Below are 12,057 nucleotides of genomic sequence, written 5' to 3' on the forward strand. Positions count from 1 at the left end.
GAAAATCCTCAAGCGACATGACAGTCCAATAGCACAACCAATCAAAAATCAAAACGCCTGTGGACATTGGCAAAACGAAAATGCTTTCAATTTGTACTTCTCTGTAATTTGTATTGCTCTTTATTTTAATAAAGACGCTCTCCGCTTGGTAACGCTTTATGAAAAACATGCCTGCAAACCGCACTCTAATTTTGCAATTATATTTTAAGTGGTCAATTTAAAGTAATTAGCCTGTTAAGTATTTTATATGCAAAGAAATTGTTCATTATAGTCTTTAGAGATCTTACATTGTGTATTTGATTTTAAACTAATTAAAAATAATAATAATTTATAGGCTAAAATAATACAGGCATACATCTAGACTACATGATACAATTATCATCATTCAAAATTAGTGATTCACAAACCACCGTGGCACTTGCAGAGTAAAAGATAAAATTAAAAACTGAATGAACTGTAGTCATTTTATCTTTCTTGTTAAGTGCTGAAGAAGAAGAGTTTTATGGCGGTTATGGCTAAAACCCTCATTATCATACAGCTGAATTGTTATCTCACCCCATCTCAGCCAGAGGCCCGTTTATGAAAGCAACACGAAAGCCCTCGAAACGCGCTTCTAACGAGGGGCACGCGACTCAACAATAACGGCACGCTGTATTTAGGCTGAAAGAACAGCGCGTGCAGCACACGTAGCCTATCAAATTAAATGAGGAAATATTATTCATTATCATATTGTTAATTAGAGCCTATTTTTTTAGGTATTATTTGGAGTGAGCTTTTGATTAAAAATAATACAAAAATGAAATATTGTGCATAAAAATGTAAAAAGTGAAAAATGTTTATAGGAGTTTTTTCAGTAAAAAAAAAATTTAAAAAAATCTTATTTTAATTAGCCATTATATACTCAGATATTATTATAATGCTTTCGGGGTCACTTTAATGCATACTATCCTAGCTCGAAACACGAAGAGGCTCTAGGTCGGATGGAACATCAGGTAAGATAGGCAATATGACCCTGCACTGACCGTGCACGCTTTCAGTGATGTAATATAATTACCCGCGCAATTGACTGGAACGGGGACAAACGAGAAGTAACAGGCTGTACGTAGTGCGAAGTTTCCTCCGTTTTCGATAAGGGGAAAATTGCACGGTGTGAAATGATCAGTATTTAATCGTGCCTGCTTTAAATATGCCAACAGATGCTGGGCTTGTTAATAATCACTCGCGCTCAATTGGTCATCATCCGCGTAGTGGTGGGTATTAAATGTGGATATCATTGTTGTCGAGAGAGGGGGGCTGAGTATATAAAGTGGGCGGCGTTTAGTGATAGACAGTTTATATAATGAGCAGCGCGGACACAAAGCCAGTATAAATACTGCGGGACGCAAGAAACAAGTCTTCATTCACGAATTACACGAGAAGCGCGAGGATACCCAACGGCGCAATGCTGACGCACAAAGTTTAGAACCAAAACAAGACATTACCATTGACACTAAACACATCGGTGTGCTCACTGTGGAATACTAAACATGCTCCGTGGATATCTTGAGCCGAAGAGGAATAAGACTGGATGCTGATTTTCCAGTTTCACCTTCACCTTTTGGATAACCTGGAAATTTGACGTGCTCCTGCACACTGAAGTGACGTGCATCGTGGACGCGCAGCGGGATATACCTTTTTACTCTTCGGCATTTGTTTTCATTGCACCCTTTTGCATTGGAATAGGCTCTTTCGGGGAATATAATCGTGGGTGACGCGGCTGCCCAGGAGAATCGAAAAGCATGGCAGCTTGGCTCACCTTTCTCATCGCATTTTTCACGACCGTTTTGACGCAGGTAAACATCCATAGTCGGTCCTGTGGAAAGTCAGCAGGACCCGTTCCTCTCAGTTGTCTCTCGAGTACAGAGAGCACTTTTGTAGGTAAGCCAGTGTTTGCAGTGCAATGTTGTAATGCATGTCATTTTTCCCTTCAGATATTTGGATCTGGTGTTTTCGAACTCGACCTTCACGAATTCAAAAATTTCAAAGGCTTGCTCGCAAATGGCAATTTATGCAAGCCTGACTGCAGGACTTTCTTCAAAGTTTGCCTAAAAAACTACCAGGTGGTCGTGTCTCCAGGTGACTGTATCTTTGGAAGTGCCATAACGCCAGTGCTGGGGACAAACTCGTTCAGTATCATGGGAGGTGGCTCTTTCAGCACACCAATTCGACTGCCGTTCAACTTTGGCTGGCCGGTAAGCTCAAATGCAACTTCTTTTGATTGGATATGATCGAAAACAGAAGGCATTGCGTTTGTGTTTGTGTTCCAGTATTGGGATAGCAACAGTTTGTAATGCAGCCAGGTTTAACGTGTGTGTAGCCTACTAACAACCACATTAATCAGCAGTTTGATCACTTTAAGTACTGTTATTCATTTATTTCTGCTTCTTAAACTTTTTTATAATGCATGTAATTAGCCTATTATTATTCATACACACCCTACTGTGTTTTAATTATCTGTGTAATCTTGTGTTGCGGTTATTAAAAGGTTTAAATCTAAATTTCTCTTTCCTCTCAGGGATCATTTTCATTGATTATTGAGGCCTGGCACTCACCTTACGCGGATCTACCTGTAGGTAAGATACGGTTTTTTTCCACTAGAGGGCGACACTTCGATATTGCACATATATACAGAATTTCAAGCATCTACTTTTCTTTAGAAGGTTACATTTTTGTTTACTAAAAACTTGAATGACACACTGCACCCAACTCTTAAGAAAAACATGTTCATTTAAAAATTGTACATTTGTAATGGATTTTCCCATTGCTTCAAACACCTTTGCATTCTCATGCTCGAACACAATTGAACTTCCTTTGGTTTATTTTTGGCGTGGGAAAGCGCAGTGGGCTTTGGTGAGAATACACAGCGCTTGCCAAAACCATCCGACTGCATTTTCCTGTATTTTACACCTTTGTCTGTCCCGCCCTTTAGAATGGGATAATACCATGGGAATATTTTGCTTAACTCAAAGGAAGAGGAAATTTAAACATAAGTTTTACTCCAAATGTGTCAGCTTCCCAGAAGTTAAACTTAGTCTATATTTTGTTCTTTTGAAGACATTTTCAAAAAACAAATAAGCAAAATATAATACCATACTCTATCCTATACTTAATTTAAACTTTTACTGAGAAAAAAAACAAAACAAAAAAAAAACATTTAAATCAAGAAATCAAATAATAACGTAGCAACGGCCTAATCAGAATCTTCTCCTCTTTTTTTACAGACACATACAACCCCGACTTGCAGATAAGCTTTTTTGCCATCCAGAGAAAGTTGGAAGTAGGGGCTGATTGGTCTCATGATGTTCAAAGCTGGAAGCAGACGGAGCTAAGGTATTCTTACCGGTTCATCTGCAATGAAAATTACTACGGCGACAGTTGTTCCAAAAAATGCACGCCCAGGGACGACCGTTTTGGCCACTACACCTGCAACCCAGATGGGCAGTTATCCTGTCTCCCTGGCTGGAAGGGGGAGTACTGCGAAGAACGTAAGCAATCAGAGATCACAATCCACTCTTGAAGAGTGAGGCTTTGCTTAGGTGTGAGCCTTATGTCATGCTCATCCCACTAATTCACATGGAACAAAACTGTTAGAGCATGTCTGAGTGATGTTAGTCTGTGAACCCTTAGATAAGGCCTCGCTGCACTGTGAAAATTACAATGACTTGGGTCTACATTTTAAAAGGAATTTTTATAGGATATTTTAGGAATACACCCTGTTAAACAAAATATGCAAATCTATAGTTAACTGATAATACAATTTAGTGTAAATAAATGTTTAAATTAGCAAAAATGTAACGTGCAATGTTAAACATTTAACATGATGATCCTCAAGTATCTTACTGTTGCTATGGTTACCACTTCAGGAGACACTGTTTGTGAGCGTCCGTGAGGTGAAAATAGGCGCTTTGACTAACTTGTAATATAATTTTTTTTTTTTTTTTTTTTGGTGAATGAAACATGATTTTGAAACGAATGTAAAAGATAAATGTACCTTTAAGACCCGCAACCTTTTGAGGTTTGACTTCTTTTGGTCGTCAAAAGATGAGCAGCAGTAAATACAAACAGCGCGCTGAGGTGGTTATGTGTTTAACAAAACGCGAATGTTTGCCCGGCCGTATGACTATTAATTTGAGTCTTGCGTGTACTGCTTTCTGCTTTTTCGGTGTAAACCGTTGTAGTTTCTCTGACAATTCACGCTGTTGATCAGGGCGCTGACACAGTTTGTGTATACTCTAAGCGCGGGTGCTTGGTAATTTAATCCTACACGAGCGTCATGGCAAGCACGCGCCGGGTTAATCGCGCCATTATTATCCGCCACGCGCCACGAAATTGTAGTCCCCATTGTTGCGCTCCAGCGTAGCAGCTGCAAATATGGTTCGGAGACTACAAACAACAATAGGGGCAGCTGTCCGTTATTGGGATAGAGCATCTGCTGCGGTCTAACCAGCAGTTCAGTGCTGGTCGGGTACCCGCTCAAAATCAATGTCATAGACAAGCAGCTCAACACAAGCAACAGTAAATTAACCGCATCCATAGCAGTGACCTCGTTAGACAGGTTCTTTACAATTGCCTGCAGTGAAAGATATTTATTTGGACAAGGGCCATGCTCTATGCTGATAATAGACAAGTACTAAACTTAAATTTACAAGAGCAGCTGATAATAAGATAAAGCCACAATGCTACTGTTGGACTCAAATCTTGGAAATGGATAGATACCTGTTTCTAACATTTCTGTTTTTCATTCAGCTGCAACATAGCTTAATGCACAGAATGAATCCGTCACACGTATTCATTTAAAGCTCAGCGCTATATTACATCTTCAACTTTAAATGTGAAGGTTAATCTTTAGATGAAGTGTGTTTTTTTGTGTCACTACTGCCACCAGACAGAATGGCAAAAATAAGTTTCCTGAGCACTTCCCCTGTCTTACATTGGTCCAAACAAGCTGCCCAAACCTGGCTAAGCCAACATTGTTATTTAGACTGGATGAGATAAGTTCAAAAAAACAGTTTTTTGGTACAATTTTTGAAGAATCAACCTCTCAAAGACTTACTTATTATCAATTCGTATTTAGCTGGTATAGGATGGATTATTTAACATGGGAAAAAATGACATATTTCACCTTTATTAAGCTGACATAAATTTGCAAAACTATTGTAAACCCATGGCCCTTTACTAACAAGAGCTATTTTTTCTTCTTCTTTTTTAAATGCAGCGATCTGTCTGGAGGGGTGCAGTGAGGCGAATGGCAATTGCTCCAAACCTGGAGAGTGTGTGTAAGTATACATGGGTTGTGTATGAAGTGTGGAATATCTCGATCACTTTCAGATCTAATATTCCTCTTGATCCGTGTCCGTGCATACATACTTTTAATATAGTATTTGCCCTGTTGTAATTTTCTGACCCACATACAGAATAAGTGTTAAAATACAACACATTGTTTTTCAGCTTTTGTCATTAAATGAGTTTTTAGCAACTGGTTTGATGGAAAAATAACATGTGAATATCTAGTTTAGTCTCGCTTAAAAACAATATTTGTTCTGAACCATGTTTCTCATATAGTGTATTTGTGTATTGCAGGTGCAGAGAGGGATGGCAGGGTAAACTTTGTACAGAGTGTAGAAAATATCCAGCCTGTAAACACGGCACCTGTCAACAGCCGTGGCAGTGCAACTGTAAAGAGGGCTGGGGTGGACTGTTCTGTGACCAAGGTAAGACTAAACCCTAAACAGTTACAGTAGCTGACTTATTATCTAACTCGTTACGGACCTCAGTGTCATAGTACTCATAATAATATAACTTAAAGCAGTTCTTTGCTAGAACAAGTAGATCTGTGACTGAAACATGGAAAAACATAACTTGATGTTAAAAAAATATGACATGTTTTATTATTTCTTTCAAAACAGATTTGAATTTTTGCACACATCACAAGCCATGTGTGAACGGAGCCACATGTATGAATACAGGTCAGGGCAGTTACACCTGCACCTGTCGGCCTGGATTCACCGGGGTCAATTGCGAGCTTGAAGTGCGAGAGTGTGACAGCAGCCCATGCAAGAATGGAGGTCTTTGCTCGGTGAGTCATTATTATGTTGAAATGTGCCAAAACCTTCATGTTTTTACTGCCACTGAGGGATGCTGACTCCATCTGAAAATACGAATTTCATTAAAACCACATGCATGGGTTTAATGTTTTTTTTTTTTTTTTTTTTTTTTACTGTAATGTGCACCAATTTGGATTAGGATTAGCACAAATGAATTGAACAGACTTTTATTATGTGGCCATCTCAGAATAATCATTAATGGTGTGTATAAAAACCTCAGGCTCAATCATGTTATGATCTTATTAATGGATCCCTGCATCCTTTGAAAAGCCTCTTTCTTAACATCCAGAATTATTGTACAAACGTGAAACAATGCAAATGAGTCCATAAATATCTCTCTGAAACATCTGCTTCCTTTCTCGCCCTATAGGATCTTGATAAAGGTTACGTCTGCACCTGTCTGCCTGGCTTTGAGGGAACTCACTGTGAACACAGTCTGCTCACCTGCGCAGACTCTCCGTGCTTTCATGGCGGCAGATGCCACGAGAAGGACAACGGGCGCAGCTATGCGTGTGACTGTCCCAGAGGCTACACGGGTCTCAACTGCGAAAGAAGAGTGGACAAATGCACGACTCTGCCGTGTGCCAATGGTACGTCAAAGTACCTTTTCTGCCTCTAACAGTAAATTCATGCAGTGTGTTTTGGATCTAGAGATCCAGATGTGTGTGTGTATGCATGCATATGTAGGTATATTTAGTCATTGACACCTGTGCCAACGATCCACAGATGGCTTGTGTGTGGTCCTGGGGGGCGTTCGCATGTGTAGCTGTCGAGCGGGCTTCACCGGCCAGCGCTGCGAGATCAACATCAACGACTGCGCGAACAACCCCTGCGCTAACGGCGGCACGTGCTACGACCGCATCAACGACTACGTCTGCTCCTGTGCCCCGGGATACGAAGGCCGTAACTGCGACCGGCCCTCCAACGCCTGCTCGTCTAGACCCTGCCTCAACGGCGGCTCCTGCGTGGGCATCCCAGGGAACCCGCCTGCCTGCTTCTGTCCCAGCGGATTCTCCGGACCCCACTGCGAATACTACTCGGTCACAGCTCCCGTGGCCAAAGTAGATCCTCAAGACTCCTTCCAGTGGGCCGCGGTCTCTTTGGCCGTGGGTTTGGTGGCTCTCGTGGTTCTGCTCTGCATGGTGGTCATTGCCCTGCGCCACATTCACAGGCAGGCATCTGGAGAAAGGACTCGAGGCGAGGCAATGAACAACATGTCGGAATCACAAAGAGACAACTTGATCCCCACCTCACAGCTGAAGAACACTAATAAGCAGGTCAGCCTAGAGGTGGACTGCGCACCTGACAAATCGAATTACATACACAAGAACTGCCACTTGGACTACAATTCATCGAAAGAGTTCAAGGACATCGTATCCCAAGAGGACAAAAGTCATAAATACGAAAAGTGTTTAGAAGAGAAAATACCATTGAGTAGAATGTACAGGTAAGAAATGGATTTCACGTCACTTTGACAAATAGAGGTGTTTGGATGGATTGAATTTGCTTTATTATGCTGAGGTCATGCTCCATTAGCGTGCCTCCCAGTATGTTAACCTTTGCACTTAGCGCTCGCTTGATGACCGTAATAGGAACATCAATACTGGCTAAGAGAAGTTAAACCCCGATATCCACAACCGCAACACATTTACACGCTCAAACACAGATTTTACACTCAGACCCAAAGGCATTGACAGCAAGAAGCCTTTTTACCCCATTAAAAGATTTTTATTGATTTGGACCACACAACAAAAGCGCTTTTTACTCTTACAAGGATTTTCTTACATCAGCCTCTGTAAACAAAGCAAAAGAACAAAACGCTATAAAGTGAAAAAATGAGCCGAGCGCTTTCACCCCCATCTCCGCACAATAAATAGCTGCCCCATGTGCTTTTACTTTGTGTTAACATGAAGCGTGATTTGTGTGTGCAGGGAAAAGCCAGAGTGTAGGATATCAACGATATGTTCCCCAAGGGACTCCATGTACCAGTCTGTGTTTGTAATAGCAGAGGAGAGGAGTGAATGTGTCATAGCAACTGAGGTAAGGAGGATCAGTTCATTTCTTAATATGTCTGCATGTTTCAAGCAGGGATCTGCTGGCCATGTTCACCGTTTTATCATTCTGTCAGTGTCTACTAATGAAGCCTACTGAACAGAGGCTCGCTTAATGATGAAAGTAAAGTGATGAATGTGTCGCTAATTAGTCCACTAGAAATTGTAAATTGAATTCTACCGTATGCGCTTCGAGTTGTTATGAAACTATGATGTTATTACGGTACCTATTCTGAAGCATAATCTAAGCCTCTTTTTTGCTCTTTCTGCAGGTATAAATTACAGGCTGATGTCTATGAAGAGAGGAGACAAAAACACAATCAAAGTAAAATCTTTTTTCTGGATTGTTTACAAAAATACTTAGAGACTGGAGATTTATATCGACATCCACTGCTGCACTGAGAAACTTGAGAAACTGGAGAGAGCAGAGTCCTGCTCATCGAATGCAATAGTTTAGTTTTATGTTGAAGAAGTGTTTGTGTACAAATGTGTACAGTCCTGGATGATTTCTGAACTCTTCTGCTACGGTATGTTTTTTTTCCCCCGTGGGCTGAAAGGAAAAAGGGACTTCAAAAAAAAAAAAAGAAAAAAGAAAAAAAAAGAAAACACAGTTAAAAAGATCCTTTTGCGGTAATCATGGACTCGTCGTCCGCCAAGTAATCAATAGAAGGTGCCAGGGACTTCCAAACCTTCAACCAGCATTGCCAGCTATGCAAGAACGAGGAGGGGAGCACCAATCAGAGCTTACCCATACAAATCAATGATGAGCGTTATGAATGTCTGAGAAGAAAAATGCTTACATCAATCATATAAAAAAGACTGTTTTGCTCTCCTCTCTACAATAAGCAGCTGAAAATTCACGAAAAAGCCTTAAAAGAATTAAATAGAGTGCTATGTTTTTGCCCAGGGTCTTCTTGGATTGTTTTTGAGATTTTGATCAACACGGGAAAAAAAGAAGAAGAAAAATAATCTACAGAACCGTAATAAGCAAAACTGTGCCAGCAAGATCCAAGAAGTTCAATTGACTTCTTTTATGCAACACGGCCCATGAGTACAAGACAAGAAATGGACAAAAACAGAAAAAACTGCTCACCACTGACTGCCTATAATTAGTTTTGAGAATACAGAACCAATAATGTAATTTTTTAAAAAGTGATTATTTCCAGAGTTAATTTAATAATGACACACTGCTCTTTATATGTTTTATACTATTATTTTGTATATAATGCATATTTATAAGAAACCAAACATCTGAAGAATAAAAAGTTAATTCCTTCAAGCTATTTTTTGCTATTTTTTCCACATATATTTATTCACACTTACGTTTCATATAATAGTGAGTGGAAAGGGAATGAAAATGTTCACTCAACGGTTCATTTAACGGTTTACTTTTATTTTCTCTTATAAAGGTTACAAATGTGCCATTTTTTACATCTCCATGAAGTATTTTTTCTCAATCCTGAAAAAAAATAAAAAAAATTCACAACCCCCTCCTTCCCCTTCCCCAGTTGTAAATTGGCTTGAAATTTAAATCCGTTGCCTCGGATACAGGCCCCTTGAGCTGGAAATTCTGAAACAAAGACAGGCGAAGAGCGCAAACGACAGAGGAGCGGCCCCTCCTCAGAAAACCGAAACAGATGCCCCAGGGTGCAACCTTGCCCTGCCATAAAAACAGCGGCATATGCCGCCCCTCTCACCAGGTTCATCATGGCGCTGCTCAGCAGAGCACCCATTAAGAAAACACACACACTTATTTACAGACACAAACGAGTTCCAGCTCCGAGGGCCTCAGCCTCGCCTTCAGGGCTGAAGGAGACATCTCCATCCCCAACAAAAGAATCAGCCGGAGCTGCGCACGTGGCCTTGGTGCCCACAGACGGATTTCAGTGGCATTATGCTCTCCAAACACAGAAAGAATAGGAAAAAGCAAGGTTCTTATTAAAAAAATAATGAAATAATCAAAGACTTTATCTGCCTCCCAGAGCAGAACAGGCTATACAAGATCACATAAAGTGTGCAAAGGTCATCTGTGAGGCTTGATCGGGAATTTAGGTGATATACGTCATAAAAATAAGGCAATTTGGACTAGCATTCGATGTTCAGCTCTGAGATTCATCCTTCCCATCAGTTCCTCCCAAATAATTCACCACCCTGGCCAAAATCAACATTACAAGACCCCATGCAAGGCACCAGAGGGCCATGCAGGAGATGCGTTTTTGAGTTTAACTAAGTACTAAAACAGAAATGGTTGTCCGGGAGGTCAAGCCCGGGTTTCTTTCCATTCCTGACAGTAACATAATCAACAAATGACAACAAATATATGCCACGCAAACACACTCCACACACACATCCTGTTCATCCATGTCATCTAAGCATCCTTGTCTTTGCGTCTGTGCTTGGGTCAAAAGGACACTTAGGAAGAATAAACACATTTCGGAAAGGTTCCGAGAGAATTTCCGTCAGCAGCCGGAGCATTAAACACTTGTTATCACAGCAATTAGTCTTATGCTAAAACGTTTTCAATGCAACCTGTTACTCGAAACCCTCCTGCCACAACTGCAAGTGTGTGTGTGTGTGTGTGTGTGTGTGCATTGCTCTCTGGCCTCTGGGTCTAAATCGCATGGCCAGGCATTCTCATTGTGTTATAATCACTGCATCCTGTTTGTGACCCAGTGACATCATTTCCTTTTTCCTGTCTGATTAAAAAATGCAGAACATGCCGGCACTGGCCAAACGCTTTTCTCACGCATCTCTTTCTTTCTCCATTCTGTATTTTTGTACGGATCCCCAAAGTTTCAGGAAACAAGCTCATAACAAACAAAAAGGGAGGGGGAGGGCATCAAATCAAGACTATTGATTTCATTTCAAGAGTATTTTGAAATCTGGGCTGTGGAATTTAAAAACATCCTTGATAGGAGGATGCTAAACATTCATTAGATTTTGACACGGTCAGCCATGTGCAGTCAAAAGAGTAACGCAGGTAAACACAAATGAACTTTTTCTGAACCTGAAATCACACATCAATGCATCCTAAAAGGGAGTTCAAATGCAATACTAAAATTTACCATTTAAAACACATGTCCAAAAAACAGCCATCATGAGCCAGACACCCAGAGGCTCTCCATCTGCAATTTTCCTTCACTAACACTAGATGTCGCTAAAATGCCCATGCGGTTTGTACAGCAACACACGCTAAAGGTTTTAATTTAAAAAAAAAAAAAAAAAATCATTTTGTTGTCTGTCTGTCCTTGAATGTCTCTTTTATAGGATAAATTTTGTGAAATTTTTAATTATTTTACCATGTAACAAATATAACAATTGAACATTTACAAGGTCAAGCAAGCAATTATCAAGTGATTTATATGTAATAAAAAGATAGTTCCCCCAAAAATGTCACCTCGCCTTCATGTCGTTCTAAACCATTGTTGTTTTGGACCCCATTCACCTTCACTGTATGGACTGATTGGAACATTCTTTTAAATATTTTTAATAAATATTTTTTAAAATATCTTTTCATGTGTTCCACAGAATTAAAAAAAAACATACAGGTATAAATGACATAAGGGTGAGTACATGATGGCAGAATTTCCATTTTTGGCTAAACTATCCCTTTTAAGATAACACATTTAAATGAAAAAAAAGAGGAAAAAATGGTCAAATGACAAAAAAAAAATGATCAAAATAAATATATAATTACCAAACATTCTCATCTATCAGTGAGCCAAAGTAAAGAAAAAAAAAATGTATTAAATACACCAACATGTCTGAAACGTTTACTACATTTTATCATGTATGGCAGGAAGAATGTTTAAGTACACTATATGTGTGCATGGGGCATGGGAATGTGTTTTCTCTTAGATTTT

The 12,057-nt window shown here is 40.0% G+C and overlaps 1 protein-coding gene across 1 annotated transcript; it reads left to right on the forward strand.

Moving 5' to 3' along the window:
- The first annotated feature begins 1,290 nt into the window (after nucleotides 1-1,290).
- dll4 (delta-like 4 (Drosophila)) lies at nucleotides 1,291-8,757 on the forward strand. Its single transcript, XM_048206582.1, has 11 exons — nucleotides 1,291-1,832; nucleotides 1,971-2,231; nucleotides 2,555-2,612; nucleotides 3,261-3,524; nucleotides 5,255-5,315; nucleotides 5,620-5,750; nucleotides 5,946-6,115; nucleotides 6,514-6,733; nucleotides 6,870-7,590; nucleotides 8,075-8,183; nucleotides 8,467-8,757. The coding sequence occupies exons 1-11, from the start codon at nucleotides 1,779-1,781 to the stop codon at nucleotides 8,470-8,472; spliced, it is 2,055 nt and encodes a 684-aa protein (XP_048062539.1). The 5' UTR covers nucleotides 1,291-1,778; the 3' UTR covers nucleotides 8,473-8,757.
- Nucleotides 8,758-12,057: the final 3,300 nt, after the last annotated feature.

Source organism: Megalobrama amblycephala, linkage group LG11, assembly GCF_018812025.1.
Source record: "Megalobrama amblycephala isolate DHTTF-2021 linkage group LG11, ASM1881202v1, whole genome shotgun sequence".
Lineage (NCBI taxonomy): Eukaryota > Metazoa > Chordata > Actinopteri > Cypriniformes > Xenocyprididae > Megalobrama > Megalobrama amblycephala.

What these genes read in the sequence shown, in the direction of transcription:
- dll4 (XM_048206582.1), top strand. Translation starts at nt 1,779, where the DNA reads ATGGCAGCTTGGCTCACCTTTCTCATCGCATTTTTCACGACCGTTTTG. An exon ending in TCACGACCGTTTTGACGCAG is followed by an intron (nt 1,833 to 1,970) that starts GTAAACATCCAT and finishes TTTTCCCTTCAG; the next exon opens with ATATTTGGATCTGGTGTTTT. An exon ending in TTACGCGGATCTACCTGTAG is followed by an intron (nt 2,613 to 3,260) that starts GTAAGATACGGT and finishes CTTTTTTTACAG; the next exon opens with ACACATACAACCCCGACTTG.